This window comes from Primulina tabacum, chromosome 4 (genome assembly GCF_025594145.1).
Source record: "Primulina tabacum isolate GXHZ01 chromosome 4, ASM2559414v2, whole genome shotgun sequence".
Taxonomy (NCBI): domain Eukaryota; kingdom Viridiplantae; phylum Streptophyta; class Magnoliopsida; order Lamiales; family Gesneriaceae; genus Primulina; species Primulina tabacum.
In genome coordinates, this window is record NC_134553.1 from 39,561,996 (window position 1) to 39,578,398 (window position 16,403).

The 16,403-nt window shown below is 33.0% G+C and overlaps 2 protein-coding genes across 2 annotated transcripts; both read left to right on the plus strand.

Annotated features, from left to right (window-relative positions):
- Positions 1–10,200: 10,200 nt before the first annotated feature.
- LOC142543246 (transcription factor ILR3-like) lies at positions 10,201–12,084 on the plus strand. The gene is made up of 5 exons (XM_075650386.1): positions 10,201–10,481; positions 10,564–10,626; positions 11,253–11,330; positions 11,414–11,576; positions 11,689–12,084. Exons 1-5 carry the CDS (start codon positions 10,342–10,344, stop codon positions 11,956–11,958), a joined length of 714 nt encoding a protein of 237 aa, XP_075506501.1. The 5' UTR covers positions 10,201–10,341; the 3' UTR covers positions 11,959–12,084.
- A 1,336-nt stretch (positions 12,085–13,420) lies between these two features.
- LOC142543247 (protein TIC 20-I, chloroplastic-like) lies at positions 13,421–16,049 on the plus strand. The gene is given in 5 exon segments (XM_075650387.1): positions 13,421–13,556; positions 14,262–14,296; positions 14,396–14,604; positions 15,237–15,277; positions 15,279–16,049. Coding segments are annotated over 5 exon segments (1,011 nt in total). The 5' UTR covers positions 13,421–13,427; the 3' UTR covers positions 15,876–16,049.
- Positions 16,050–16,403: the final 354 nt, after the last annotated feature.

A 16,403-nucleotide genomic window follows, 5' to 3' on the forward strand; every position in this document is an offset into this window, starting at 1 on the left:
CAATTCCTACGACTACTAAGGTGCTCGAGTACCTATCGACACTAAACGACATACAAAATACCAACTCAACATCATAATAATCATACCTAGATGCAACAACGATCGCCCGTCGATCCCCAACGAAGCCTGCAACAAATAAACTTCAAAAACGCATCAATATCATAATTTTCTGAAAATGCAGTTTGAGCAGTCTCACGAAAAAACGCCATAACTCACTCATTTTTTATCCAAAAATTTCGAAACTTATATCAAATCGAAGGTATCAAAAAGTTCTACATTTTTCATGTTGAAAGCTATCTCAGATTCTCGACTGAAAAGTCGCAGTAACTCAAAATACAGTGAAAAACGGGATTTTAGATTTAAAAACTATTTCAATACGCATCGATAAATTTCCTTCTCAAACTACTACACATCATACATGGATTTTATGCATAAAAACAACGCAACACATACTATGACATGATCGACGCAGAAAAGAGAGATTATACGTGCCTTTTGATGTTTAACGTTACCGAAACGACGACTCCGACGCGAAACGAGTGCGAGGATTGATCCGGGACGAACGTGACACTAATTTCTTGCAATAAAATCACTGAAATTTGCTGGAGAATATGGAGAGGGAGGGGGTGGCTGCTGTGTATCTTAGAACCCTAGGTTTCTTTCTCAAGAAAATGAGATGGAAGAATGTGTGTGTGCAAATGAAATATGTGTGTGTGACTTACATGAGTGGTGTGTGTAATAATGTGTGTGTGCGTGAGTTTAGTAAATTAGGGGAATATAATATGCTAAATTAACAATTAAAAATGCTAATTAAAATATAATCCCCTCATTTACAAAATTCCCCAATTAAATAAAACACACAACCACTAAATTTTTAAAATTTTGAAGCTTCAAAATCACTTAATAAACAATTTAGGCTTTAAAAGGTTAAATACTAAATAAATTATTTAGAATGTCCCAAACCCAACTTAAAATGAAATACCGCATTTGAAATTTGCCAAACTCGTCACCGGTCTCTTTTCCTCGGTCCCGCATCGAATAATCGCCTGAAACATGAAACTTGAAAAACATTTTAATGTGCATCACATAAACATGAATAATTTAAAATAATGCATTTAGATAATTCATACATGGCTAAAAGCTCATTTTAAACTTTGAATAAAAAGATTTAACAATTAAATAAATACATGGGTTATACGGGTACTGAATTTGGGCACTACACTCAGCTTTTCAATACGCTCTTTTCTCTGTGTATATGTGAGTGATAATAGTGTGTGTGTGTGTGTGAGAGAACTGATCTATGAATACAATACGAAAGTGTTTTCACACACAGAAGGAATTGTGCTTCAAATCTAAGCTGATAATACGTTGAAGTGTTCCCTCAATTTTGGGATGATTGCTTCTTGTAAGCTGATATGCATTATGTGTGCCCTCTCTTCTTCTATCTTCACACACTTGTTGATGGTCTTGATCTTGTATTTATAGAGGCAATGTGACCGTACACCAAAACTCATCAAATATGTTCGTTGCAGTTGAATTTGTTCCTCGAAATTTGTCTTGTAGCAATTCTGGAACATTTTGGCTTTAAGCTCAGCTGCAATGTTCACTATTGTACTTTGATCGTAGAGTTGCTTTTATAACGTTGTGCACAACTAGATTCCATTAGATAAGATTGTCGTGTTCTGCAAACTGATTAATTCCTAAATGATGCTCTGAACTGGTTAGTTGAGCTGGTCTTGAACTGGTTTGGTGAAATCAGTTGGCTCGTCAGCTGAATTGATTTCACTGATTCAGTTGAACTGGTCAGTTGTGTTCTTTATCGGTTGAACTCTTCATCAGCTGGCCGGGCTTCTGAAAGTCTTCTGCTGAACCACCTATCAACTGAACAATCAGTGGAACTGGTATTTGATATTTCAGTTGGAATGGTTCAGTTTGGGCAATCAGTTGGCACGTTCAGTTTGCTTCTTGATAGCTTTAGTTTTGGCTCGATAACTGATCAATTCGAAACCTGATCAGTTTCAGCTTTCTGCGCACTTAGGTAATTTATTATAAATAAAATAACAAATTTTGTTAACATCAAAATCAAGATTGCGAAATGAAATGTTCTAACATGTCCTTTTTCCATATGACCCTCATGTCATATTTATAGAGTATGAATCCTAATCTCATAAGAAATCCATCTTAAATTAGGATTCTTTGTTTTCATTATTATTAATTCTCATGTGATATTATCATGTACTAAATCAACTCTTGATATATATATATTTCTATGTATACAAATTTCTTTATATCATCATATAATATATATATATATATATATATATATATATATAAACATTAATATAACAATACATGCATTTCACATATGCGTGTACATATTAATTAAAATTAAATAACCTTTATTTAATTTTTTTAATTAACTTATTACTTAATTCATTCTAGATCTTTTTAGAATATTTTATGAGAATTTTATACATATCAGTAGTCACTACAATTAGTATTATATTTGATTAGTTAATTTCAAATTCAATAAATAAATAATTGTGAACTCATTATAACCCGATCGACGATCTGATAGCGCCGATGTACCGAAGGTACTAGTCTTATTTATATAATGAAAATTGAAAATTTCAAAGATCAAAATTTTTATTTATCATATGTGACAACTGTCAGTTTTGCGAACTCCTTCACCAAAATAGACAGTTTCAATATCTTTTCTCAATTAGCAGTTAAGCTAACTTCCATTTGTTACATCTTATGAAATCAATTTATATACTTTTTTGTAAGCATTTTGTTTGATTTCCATCAAACTACAGTCGTCAAATTCAACTCTTTGAATTTTGACTATATCAACGGGAACACAAAATCCAATTCTTGTGTGACACTCAATGGTTAAACGATATAGCTAGATGTGGGTTCACATTTCCATGTGCTTCAGAATAACATTTATACTTATTCGAGCTTACCATATTAGACCAATTTTTTTCTCAATACTTTGATCAAGAATGTCAAAACTCATTTCTGATTGCACCCTTAAGTTTTGGTAAATTAACTTCCATTTGTTCCGTCTTATGGAATCAACTTATAAACTTCTTTATAAGTATTTAGTTTGATCTCCACCAAAATACAGTTGCCAAGATCAACTCTTTGAATTTTGACTATCTTAACAGGAACACAGAATCCAATCCTTATGTGTCCCTCAATGGTTCAGGGATATAGCTAGCAGTGGGTTCACATCTCTATGTGATTCAAAATAACATTTATTCTTATTCAAGCTTACCCTAATTAGCCACATTCTTTTCATCAACACATTGATCAAGAATGTCAGAACTCATTTCTGATTGCAACCATCAGATCATGGTAAGAGCGTCTAGTAGCATCATCCCATGATCCCTAGGTATCGCTAATAGTGCCTGCAATAACTTTAAGCTATGGTTAATGTACAGTACGATCTCTTCAACTCATATATCTCGATCGTGTCTTGCAACCATTGGTGTATCGACGTTGAGAGACATACATTATGGTACCTATTATATATTCAATGACTTTGTCTATACTGGTTGCATGCGTATACATATAAAAAAATATAAAAAAATGTCATAAGTGGATAAAACCATAAAATATTATTAAAATAAAAATTATTTTTTTAATATTAAAGTCAATAAAACCTAAACAACAAGTTGGCTCGTGGAACACCTAATCTTACAAAATGTATAACATTTCGATAATCCAAATCAAATGCAACAATTCAAATGCAAAAAGGGATTTGATTTGAAAATAAATTTCAAATTATATTTGAGTGTCTTTGAAATCAATCACAGTCACATTTGAAAATGCTCAATTCGATACATACAAAAAAATTTAAAAATTTGAAATTCATTAATCCAAAATGTAACATTTGTTTGATTGACTCAAGTTGATTTATTCTTTGAATATAAAATAAACAAAATATTATCATAAAAAATGGAAGAAAAAAATTTATATATCAAAATCTTTTTACTCGTGGGACTTCAACAAGCGGAATTGAATTTCTGCTTGTATTAATTTGCCATTATCTTATTCTCGTTGACTTCTTAGGCTCAACATTTAGAAAGTAATTATATCGACAATGTTGTGAAAAATTAAAAATTTATGGTAAAAAGTAAAAATCTCAAACTCTCAAAATTTACCAAACTACACACTTTATAATATTTTTCTCTCTACTCAATTGTGATTTTCTTCACAAATGAGAGATCTATTTATAGAAAATCTTTACAAATAATCCAAAAATAAATTCATCATTACCTACATCATCACACACTAATTTTCAATATTTACAACCCTTATTTTCAACATTCAAATATTCAACACACATGTTTTAAATATTAATTTTCAACACTCCCCCTTGTGATGATGATCATAATGATTGTCTTCATTACGTGTTTTTATACTGCCTCGTTAAAAACCTTACTAGGAAAAACCCATTGGGATAAAAACCATAGTAAGGGAAAAAGAGTGCAGTCACGTAAACTCCCCCTCATGTTGACACGAACAATTCTTCACAAATTTCGTAGATTGCGAATCCCAATATTATATATGTGTTTTCTGAATATTGTCGTAGAAAGTGCCTTTGTGAAGAGATCTGATGAGTTTTCACTTGATTGAATGTAACGAACATCAATATATTTATTCTTCTCAAGCTCCTTGGTGAATGCGAAGAACTTAGGAGGAATATGTTTAGTTCTGTCGTTTTTTATGTATCATTCTTTCATTTGAGCAACACATGCAGCATTATCTTCATATAGTATCACAGGCTTCTCGTCAAATGATAATCCGCATGAGATTTGGATATGTTGGGTCATTGATTTTAACCACACATATTCACGACTTGCTTCATGTAGTGCAATAATCTCGACATGATTTGATGAAGTTGTTACGAGCGTTTGTTTCTGTGAACGCCAAGAAATTGCAGTGCCTCCACGAGTAAATACATATCCAGTTTGGGAACGTGCCTTGTGTGGATCAGATAAGTATCCAGCATCGGCATAACAAATTATACTTGGATTAGCATCTTTTGAATAAAAAATCCCAAGTTTGTCGTTCCTCGTAGATAACGGAATATATGTTTAATTCCGTTCCAGTGTCTCTTTGTTGGATATGTGATAAATCTTGCCAATAAATTTACTGCAAAAGATATATCGGGCCTTGTACAATTTGTAAGATACATAAGGGCACCGATAGCACTTAGATATGGTACTTCTGGACCAAGAATATCTTCATCATCTTCACATGGACGGAATGGATCTTTTTCTATATTTAATGATCTAACAACCATTGGAGTACTTAAAGGATTTGATTTATCCATATTAAAACGTTTAAGGATCTTTTCTGTATAATTTGTCTGGTGAACAAATATTCCATATTCTTTTTGTTCAATTTGTAAACCCAAACAATACTTGGTTTTTCCAAGATCCTTCATTTCAAATTCTTCCTTCAAGTATGACACAACTTCTTGAATTTCCTTATTCGTTCCAATGATGTTTAAATCATCAACATATACAGCAATAATTACGCATCCGGATGTTGTTTTCTTAATGAAAACACAAGGGCATATTGAATTATTTACATATCCCTTTTTCATCAAGTGATCACTTAGCCGATTATACCACATTCGGCCGGATTGCTTTAACCCATATAATGATCTTTGTAATTTCACAGAATAACATTCTCTGGGTTTTGAACTTTGTGCTTCAGGCATCTTAAATCCTTCAGGGATTTTCATATATATATTATTATCAAGTGATTCATATAAGTAAGCTGTAACAACATCCATAAGACGCATTTCTAAATTTTCAGATACCGCCAAGCTAATCAAATACCGAAACGTAATTGCATCCATCACGGGAGAATACGTTTCTTCATAATCAATTACAGGCCTTTGAGAAAAACCTTGTGCAACAAGTCGAGCTTTATATCTTACTATTTCATTTTTCTCATTTCGCTTTCGAATAAAAACCCATTTGTATCCAACAGGTTTTACACCTTCAGGTGTAAGGACTATAGATCGAAAAACATTACGTTTATTTAGCGAATCCAATTCAACCTGGATGACTTCTTTCCATTTTATCCAATCCTGCCGATTTTTACATTCACCAAAAGATTTTGGTTCATGATCTTCATTATCATTTATGATGTCGATTGCCACATTATAAGAAAATATATCATCAATTTCTTCTATATATTTTCGGTTCCATATTTTTCCAGTATTAATGTAATTGATAGATATTTCATGATTCTCGTCGGTTTGTGTTTCTGACAGAACATTTTCATCATCATGTGTTTCTTCAGGAACATCATTCTCTATTATGTGATTATCATGTGTTTCTTCAGGAACATCATTTTCTCTTTTGTGATCATCGTGTTTCTCTATGAATTTTCTTTTTCGAGGATTTTTATCCTTGGAACCGACTGACATTCCACGCTTCAGGCGTTTAATTACATCATGAGTATCTTCAATTTGTTTCTTCGGAATTTCAATTCGAGCAGGGGCATTTGCAACATGTATATATGATTTAGTTACCCCTTTTGTGTCTGCAAATGCATCTGGTATTTGATTTGTTATTCTTTGCAAGTGCACAATTTGTTGTACATCTTTTTCACATTGTTTTGTTCTTGGATCCAGATGTAACAATGATGATACATACCATGTAATTTTTTTTTCGGTATGTTTCTGTTCTCCCCCTAAAATTGGGAAGATTTCCTCATTAAAGTGACAATCAGCAAAACATGCTGTGAACACGTCGCCTGTCTAAGGTTCAAGATATCGAATGATTGATGGACTATCATAACCGATATAAATTCCAATCTTTTTTTGAGGTTCCATTTTCTTTCGTTGCGGTGGTGCAATAGGCACATACACCATACATCCAAAAATTCTCAGATGAGAAATGTCCGGTTCTTTACCAAATGCAAGCTGCAATGGGGAGTATTTATGATATGCACTTGGTCTGATGCGAATTAATGCAGCAGCATGTAAAATTGCATGTCCCCATATAGAAATAGGGAGCTTTGTTTTCATAATCATTGGTCTAGCAATCATTTGCAGACGTTTAATCAATGATTCAGCCAATCCATTCTGTGTATGTACATGAGCAATAGGATGCTCAACAATGATTCCCATAGACATACAATAATCATTGAAAGTCTGGGAAGTAAATTCATCAGCATTATCAAGTCGAATTTTCTTGATCGTATAATCGGGAAATTGATTCCTCAATTTTATTATTTGAGCAAGTAATCTTGCAAATGCAACATTTCGAGTTGACAATAAACATACATGTGACCATCTGCTGGAGGCATCAATCAATACCATAAAGTATCTGAATGGTCCACATGGTAGATGAATTGGTCCACAAATATCACCCTGAATACGTTCAAGAAACATTGGTGATTCAGTTTGGATTTTTGACTGGTGATGGTCTTATAATAAGTTTTCCAAGAGAACATGCTTTACATTGAAACTTATTATTCTGAAAGATCTTCTGGTCTTTCAGCGGATGACCTTGTGTATTTTTTATAATTCTTCGCATCATTATTGAACCAGGATGTCCTAATCGATCATGCCAATTGGTTAATATTGAAGAATTATCAACTACCATGTTTGATTCAATGGGACTTATATGTGTATAATGCAATCCAGTAGGGAGCATTGGTAGTTTTTCAATCACATATTTCTTTCCTGATTTATATGTGGTAAGACACATATAATTCTCATTCCCTTCATTCATTGTTTGAGTATCATATCCATGGGAGTATATATCATTAAAACTCAACAAATTTCTTTTCGATTGTGGTGAATATAAAGCATCATTAATCAAAAATTTTGTACCATTAGGTAACAAAAATTGTGCTTTACCACATCCTTTAATCAAGTCTACAGGACCTGATATTGTATTCACCATTTTTTTTGTTGGTTTTAGTTCCAAGAAATATCTTTTATCTCGGAGGATAGTGTGCGTTGTACCACTATCGGGTATGCAAACTTCAGCTTTGTTCATAGCATTTTCCATGTTTGAACATCAAAAAAATATGCAATGAAATAAAATTACTGACAATACATTTATAAAAATAAAATACAATACAATACATATGTAAAAAAATATAACACACGATAAAACATTATCATACGGGTACATAAAATATTTTACATATTTATTCCACCAGCAAATTGATCATTGTCCTAAAAAATCAATCAGAAAATCTCCGACATCAAAATGAGTTGAATCACTCAAATATTCACTCTGTTCAGTGAAGTTGGTCTCCTTTTCTTTCTCATTTATTGATTCTTTATAAAGTTTACAAAGGTGCTCAGGGGCTCGACAAATACGGGACCAATGTCCTGGAGTATCACATCTGAAACAAGAACTTTCAAATCTTTTTGAGTGATTCTCATTAACACTCATATTTTCATGATGCCTTTTCTGTGGATGGTTTGAGACACTCTTTTGAGATGAGTTATGGAAGTAACTATCTCGATTATTTTCAAAATCACGGCCGCGTCCACGAACACGACCACTTCACGTCCATGTCCACGTCCACGACCACGACCTCGATTTCGTCCTCGACCAAAATCTTGTCTATAACTTTGATTTTGGTTTCCAGATTTAAATTCATTTTTGTTTACGACATTTACTTCAGGAAATGCCGTTGAACCAGTGGGTCGTGCCTGATGATTTCTCATTAACAGCTCATTATTCTTTTCCGCCACAAGGAGACAGGCGATAAGTTCAGAATATCTCGAAAATCCACGCACTCTATATTGTTGTTGTAGAGTTATATTCCATGCGTGAAAAGTGAAAATTGTTTTTTCAAGCATTTCCAATTCAGTAATCTCGTGCCCACAAAATGTTTTTTTCAAGCATTTCCCCTTTATTATTAACGTTTATGACCGTTGGTGCACAAAAAAATAAATGTATGTATTTGTACAATTTTATGGTAATAATATGATGTATATAATATTAGTCATGTTTAAATAATTATGTATATCATATCACATTATTAAAATGAGGTATCATAAGTTATTTTGTTTAAAAACCTTATAGGCTTTTATACTTGTCGTATCCCTTACCGGGAGTGTGAGATGTCGTCTTAACATCTTCCCAGGATTTATAACAAGTTTTTGAAAAAATTATTATTATTATTTCTAATTTTTATTATATAATAACATTATATTATATATTAAATATATACACAATAAATAAATAACGGTAAAATAAATATTATTACTTTTGTTACATTTTTCTTCTGTTTGTAGCTTGGAAAAGTATGGAGGACTTTTAGAGCTTCGTGCTGATAACGTGTTGTGAAAAAGTAAAAATTTATGGTAAAAAGTAAAAATCTCAAACTCTCAAAATTTACCAAACTACACACTTTATAATATTTTTCTCTCTACTCAATTGTGATTTTCTTTACAAATGAGAGATCTATTTATAGAAAATCTTTACAAATAATCCAAAAATAAATTCATCATTACCTACATCATCACACACTAATTTTCAATATTTACAACTCTTATTTTCAACATTCAAATATTCAACATTCAAATATTCAACACACATATTTTAAATATTAATTTTCAACAAACAACAAATTGTGGAAGTATTTTTTGTTTTATTAATTGATTTTGTTAATTGTGGTTGTTTTTTTTAATGATTTTATATATTTTTTATATTCTTATAATATACTTTAATTTATCTTTTTCCATCTTATCTTATTAAGAATCTTTATAGAGATATAAAATGATGCAACGATCTGATTTTTTTTTCTTTCTATTTCAAATTTTAGTTTAGTCTCTCAGTTCATTTTTATAATTATGATACGACCTCATTTAAATATATTAATTTAAAATGCAATATGATACTTTATTATTATTATTATTGTTATTTATATTTGAATTTAAATCAAATTATTTATAAAAAAAATTGTACAAACATATAATGCATATACGAATGTATAATAATTATTATTAAAATTTCCAATAGTCTCCTCCATCCAACTTCACTTTCCCTTGTTATTTCTTTTATATAAAAATGTTCCTCTCTCACAATTAAACTTGTCAACTTTCCTTGAAAAATTTGCATAAACTCGTTTTCGGGAACCTTTTTTTATTTATATTTAATATATTATATTATTTTTACAGCCAAATTATTAGTTGCGTCTCCACTTTGCGTAGGAATCTAATTTTGACTAACTGCTCGTTAGATTAGGCCTAATCCCCAATTTGGCTCAAATCAAATCACTCAAGAATTCAATTGAAAAGGCAAAACCTCTCTATTTGAATATTCTTTTCCAGGCTGATCGGAAATGGTTTTCCCGGAAAACACGAATTGGCTGCATGATTATGGTTTCGAGGATCTCCCTCTTCTCGATTGCAGTTTCTCCGTGTCGGGTTCTGGGATTTGTTGGCCTATTCAGTCCTCAAACGATGGTTCGTCGAATATCAGGTGGTGTTTTATTTAACTTGATTGGAAATTTCTGTCGTTGATCGTTTTTAGTTATTTATTTTCTGCTAAATTTTTTTTACAGTAAGGGAATTGATCACACAAATGGAGAATCGTCTCTTCGGAAGGAAACTGGCTCGAAAAAGCGGTAATGAAGATAATATACTTGTTTTACGCATTATATTATTTTTCGAAATTTCTCAGCGAGACATTTCTTCATCTAAGGGCCTAAAAGAAGACACAAAGGCTAGCCATTTTTCACGTTCAAGCTTTTGTTTGATCACGGTTTTTATCACCGGCTCGAAGCTCGAAAAAATGAGATTATTTTGGCTAGTGTTTGGCTCGATATAAAGTTCGAGTTCGAGGATTTTTTTTGGTCAACTTTGATTCTCAAACTCCTTTAAGGAAAGCTCTAATTTTAGCTCCAGTTCTTTAGCTAATTTGATGTTGGGTTAGTTGCTGTTTTCGTTTTTATTGTTTGATCCTAAGACCATTTCGGTCCATATTGTTTGCTAGGTGTGAACAAGGTCCCTTTGAATAAATTTTGTGCTTATGTTAATTGATGTTGGCTCAATGTTTTGCAAACCCGTAGTTAGATCTCCCCCCCTCTAATTGCGTCATTGAATAAATTTTCTGCTTATGTTAATTGAGTGAATATGAATCCTTACGCTGCTTGAGAAAACTTCTAGATATAATCAAATGATAATGTAGTCTCTTAATAAACTTTCTTCATTCTTAACACCACTTTCCCTCGTGCGTTTATTCCCCTCACAGTGCTAGAAATGAATCATGTGCTCCATCAAGCTTGAAAGCACGCAAAGAAAAACAACGGAGAGATAGGCTTAATGACAAGTAACCACGTTTCACCCTTTTCTCCGTTTTGTTCTTCCTTCCTGTCACTTTGCCTCTATTTACCACTTTCGGATCTTCTGTAGATTTGTAGAATTGGGTAAGCTCCTTGAGCCAGGGAGGGTTCCCAAAACTGACAAGTTGGCTGTTTTGGCCGATGCTGTTAGAATGGTGACTCTGCTAAAAGGTGAAGCTCAGAAGCTGAAAGAGCTAAATCTGAATCTCCAGGAGAAGATCAAAGAGACGAAGGTAAGATTGATTTGTTGTTATGTTTCTGCTGGTAACGTTTTGCAGGAGTGTAATTCCCTTTCGTTCCAAAAGCTCGCTCATTTTTTAAAAAGTAACTGTGTTGGGGATTTAGGATGAGAAGAATGAGCTTCGCAATGAGAAACAAAGGTTAAAATTGGAGAAGGAGAAGCTTGAACAGCAGATGAAGATGTTGTGTGCCCCCCAACCCACCTTTTTGCCTTCTCCTCCAGCCATCCCTGCTGCATTTGCTGCTCGAAGCCAAGCCTCGGCCAACAAAATGGTCCCCGTCATCAGCTACCCCGGTGTCGCAATGTGGCAGTTCATGCCACCTACTGTTGTCGATACTTCACAGGACCATTTGCTGCATCCTCCTGTTGCCTAAGTTGGCAACAAAATCATGTGATTTTGTGGCATAGATAGTGGCGAAATGGTTAAAATATACGACACTGTTGACTATATTAGTTTTTGCTCAACTTCTAACGTAGATCTATTGGATGTCCATTTGTGATTTGCAAGCTTTAAGCTAGTCTACATTAGGTTTAAAATGTAGTGCTATTCACCAAACAACCCTTACAAACAACCCTTACAAGGGATGGGGGGATACAGCAGCATAAGCCATTTAATGTCTCTCTATCTCATTCTCTACATTGATGCATGACACCATATCTAGCTGTGAGATCGTTGTTCCACCAATTCCCAACTGTGGTTATCTTCTATATGAACGACTTAGGAGGTATCCTCGTAGACGATGTTTTTTCGAATGAGAGTTGAATTTTAAAATTTTAGTCAATTATGATAGATTGATCTGGTTAGTTTATTTCGGTTGAGACTTGCAGTGAATTTTCTTTCAATTTTAAGTATATTAAAATAAAATATATAAATTTTAGCTAATTATTCAAAATTATTTTATTAAAAAAATGTGGGTTTAAGTATTTGAATTGCGTCTTGTTGAATTTTTTGAATTAAACTACTCTATGCTAGAAAAAGATGGAAAACTTCAAAATGTTTTGAATTTTCTCATATATATTGATTATAAATTTTCAAACGATATACAACAACGAGGCTTTTTTAATTTTGAAAACGACAAAAACTTGTGTGAGACGGTCTCATGAGTCGTATTTTGTGAGAAGATATTTTATTTGGGCTATACATTAAAAAGTATTACTTTTTATGCTAAGAATATTATTTTTTTATTGTGAATATCGGTAGAGTTGATCCGTTTCACAGATAAAGATTCGTGAGACCGTATCACAAGAGACCCACTCTTTGAAAATTCTTTTAATTTTTTTGTTTGTTTATTTGCTAGAATCATGTGAGGTTGTTTGAATTAATGTTTACATAGCCGGACCGATAATCGAACCGACTTACTAAAAAATCGATGATCGAACCGATTTATCTAAAAATGATTTAATAGTTCCGACCGATTTGAACCGACGGTCCGACCGGGAAAGTCGTTATATTATATAACATAATAATATAATATAGAAAATATATATTTTTTAAATCTTAAATATGTTAAATGTTAAAATATAAATAATAAAAAATATATTTATTTAATGTTAAAATATAAAATATAGATATAATCAAATAAAAATATATTTTAAAAGCTAAATAAATCAAAATAAGATATAATATTACTAGAATAATATTTTTAATACAGTTCAAAATAAAATAATCATATGTAAAATCAAAATAAAATTTTAAATATAAAAATGCATATTTTTAAATAAAATATCAAAATTTAGTTAAAAAAAATTAAAATAGTTTGATTTATTTTTGATCGATTCAATATTTTTTTAGATCGAACCCGTTATCGATTCCAGACCGAAGATGTCGAATCAGCCTGCCCGAATGTTAAATGTTGGGGGCGTAGGGGTTATTAAATTTGGGCCAAATCGTAAATTCTCACATTTGCCGACTACTGTGCAGGCATTCCTTCGCATAGGAATTCTCAAGCATATCTTCTTCTTTATCCGTAAGGTAGCTTCTGTTTCCGTTTTTATTTTTAACGGAATATTTTGGATGGTTTTTGTTGAATCACAAGCTTATTGTTGATAATTTCTCCGAAAGTTTTGTCGGAGTTGTGAGTGTTTCTGTTTGGGTCTTTGGCTGCTAGTAAATCAGAACATTTAGTGTGTTTTTACTGAACCTTGTAGTCTTTTAAGGGTGATCTGAGTTTGTATTTCGCTACTTTATTGGATAATTAGGTGTTTTGGTTTCACTATTTCGGTACTCTGTTTAATTTAAATTTTGTGTGATGGATTTAAAATTTGAGTTCGTAATGGTTTGTTTTATTTAGAATTATTGTAATGGTTTGTTCTGTAAATGAATTTATTTGCATAAAAATTTATAATCTGAATAAAAATCCTTGTTCCATCCTGTAGGTGTTGTTTCATTGACAGTAAGCTGTGGGGCTTTTGTTATTTTTGCTCTTTTTTATGCCTGTAATTGAGTGTGTCTGCGATGGATACGCTATCCTGCCACTGATAGTACAACACATTCTTACGTATTGAGTAGAAATGAGAATGGACACTAATTAAGTATTTCTATCATTTCATTCAACTGCCACCAATTGGAATGAAAGGATTTGGGTAAATTATTTCGTGTGATTGGTCTATTTAAAGTAAATATGTATGGAGGTCCTCAAATTATCATTTGACAAAAGATTCTCATGTTCTCAAACAGGAGTGTTTGTATGCAAAAATACGGGCAGGAAACATGTATTACTCAGGATCGTTTTGAATATTATCACATCCCTTTTTGGTGTTTGTCTCTTCGTGGGGCACATAAAAATTACTGAACTAATGTTTTTGTGTAAGGTGTCAGAAGTCGAATAAAAACTGGAGTATGATTCTGAGCGGATGCCCTCCGACGTCCAGGGCTACCAGTTTGACTTATTACAAGACATGTAGCTCCGGGGCGCAGAACTCAACATTTTCACGGATTACAAACTCACACAAGGTTGTGTTTTCGTGTAGTAGAAGCTTATGGACTCCTTTTCCACCTGTGAAATCGTATCCATTTTCAGGTATGTTTGTCCATTGGGTTCAACTGGTACCTTAATCACACGTAGATATCTTCATAGATAGTTTGGTGTTACCTTATCTATTCTGTTGGATTTTCTATCCTGGTTATCTTCCTTCAAAGAAATGAGTAGTTCGCCTATCGTCCTTGCGTAAATTGAGATATGATCAATATTTTAAATTGAAATAATTAACCACTGTTATATCCAGATTTGAAGTGACTGTTAACTTTTGAAATGTTGGAAATGTGGTTTTATGTGTCTTGCTTTAAAGTAATTTTGGAAAAGGTAGAGCTGCAATATGTGACACCATCCAAAGGTGGTGACAGATTAAAGGTGTAATAAACAGTTTCTTCAAATCTAATGATGTTGATATGGGCTAGGCAGAAGTATTATTAATTGTGAAAGGTATTGAATAGTTAGTTGATGCTGATAATAAATAAAATGGATATAAGGCTTAAATGAATTGGTTGGGTCTCTAAAAAAAGAGAGAACGAAAATAAACTCTCCTCTATTTTGGGGCTCAAAATCCGGTTTTATATTCTAATGGTTCATATATGGATTGATTGCATAAGGATTCAAGTGTTGCTAGCCATTTCTTTATTCCCGTGACTTTAATCTTAAAATCATCATGACAGGCCTCCCGAATTTAGGTCTTCCTGCATCATCAACACCACTCTTTACGCGGGGAGCAAGGCAGCTTGTTGCGTACTATGCCTAAGTTATCCAAGAGGCATCGATTAGCATCATCACCGAGAGCATCCAAAGATGTCCCTTATAGTTATAGATACCCTGCCATGACGAAGAAGCCAAGATGGTGGTGGAGAACTCTTGCATGCATCCCTTATCTGATGCCACTTCACGAAACATGGATGTACGCTGAAACAGCCTATCATCTACATCCTTTCTTGGAGGATTTTGAATTTGTTACCTACCCTTTTTTGGGAGCTATTGGGAGATTACCGAGCTGGTTTTTGATGGCTTATTTCTTTGTGGCATACCTTGGAATAGTAAGGCGAAAAGAATGGCCCCATTTCTTCAGATTCCACGTCGTAATGGGCATGCTGCTGGAGATCGCTTTGCAGGTTATCGGAACAGTGAGCCGTTGGATGCCACTTGCTCTATACTGGGGTAAGGTTGGCATGCATTTTTGGACGGCAGTAGCGTTTGCCTATCTGTTCACGATTTTGGAGTGCATTAGGTGCTCGCTAGCTGGGATGTATGCTGATATTCCATTTGTGTGTGATGCGGCTTACATTCAGATTCCGTACGATTAAGGCAGGCCATAGGTGGTGGCATTTTGATTTACTCGTATTTTATCCTTTCGCTAATTGGAGTGGATCGAGACTTGTACTGTCGTTTTCTTATCACTTTGACGTTGTAGTGTCACTTTCTGGGCATATTGTTTTATGCTTGTCCGCATCTTGAATGATATTTGAATTCTTGGTTTACATTGTAGGTGTAAACAAATCGAGCCGGTTCGCAAACTTTTTGAGCCGGTTCGAAAATATTTGATTCGTATTCGAGCTTATCGAATTCGAGTCGAACTCGAATATGTTCGAATTTTTTTCAAAGCAGAACTCGAACTTAATTTATTTCGTTTGATATTAGCGAGTCGTTCACGACCTTTATTATTTTGTTAATGTAATATAAATTAAATATTAAATAAATATTTTGAGCTCTTGGAGTATTTATTTTCAACAAAAGCTTGAATAGTTTGCGAATTAGTTTGAATCTTTCGAGTCGAACACGAATTCAAGTCAAAAGTTTTAAATTTTCGACTTCAAATCGAGCTGAAATTGAAC

What these genes read in the sequence shown, in the direction of transcription:
- LOC142543246 (XM_075650386.1), top strand. Translation starts at nt 10,342, where the DNA reads ATGGTTTTCCCGGAAAACACGAATTGGCTGCATGATTATGGTTTCGAG. An exon ending in GAAACTGGCTCGAAAAAGCG is followed by an intron (nt 10,627 to 11,252) that starts GTAATGAAGATA and finishes TTCCCCTCACAG; the next exon opens with TGCTAGAAATGAATCATGTG. An exon ending in AGAAGATCAAAGAGACGAAG is followed by an intron (nt 11,577 to 11,688) that starts GTAAGATTGATT and finishes TTGGGGATTTAG; the next exon opens with GATGAGAAGAATGAGCTTCG.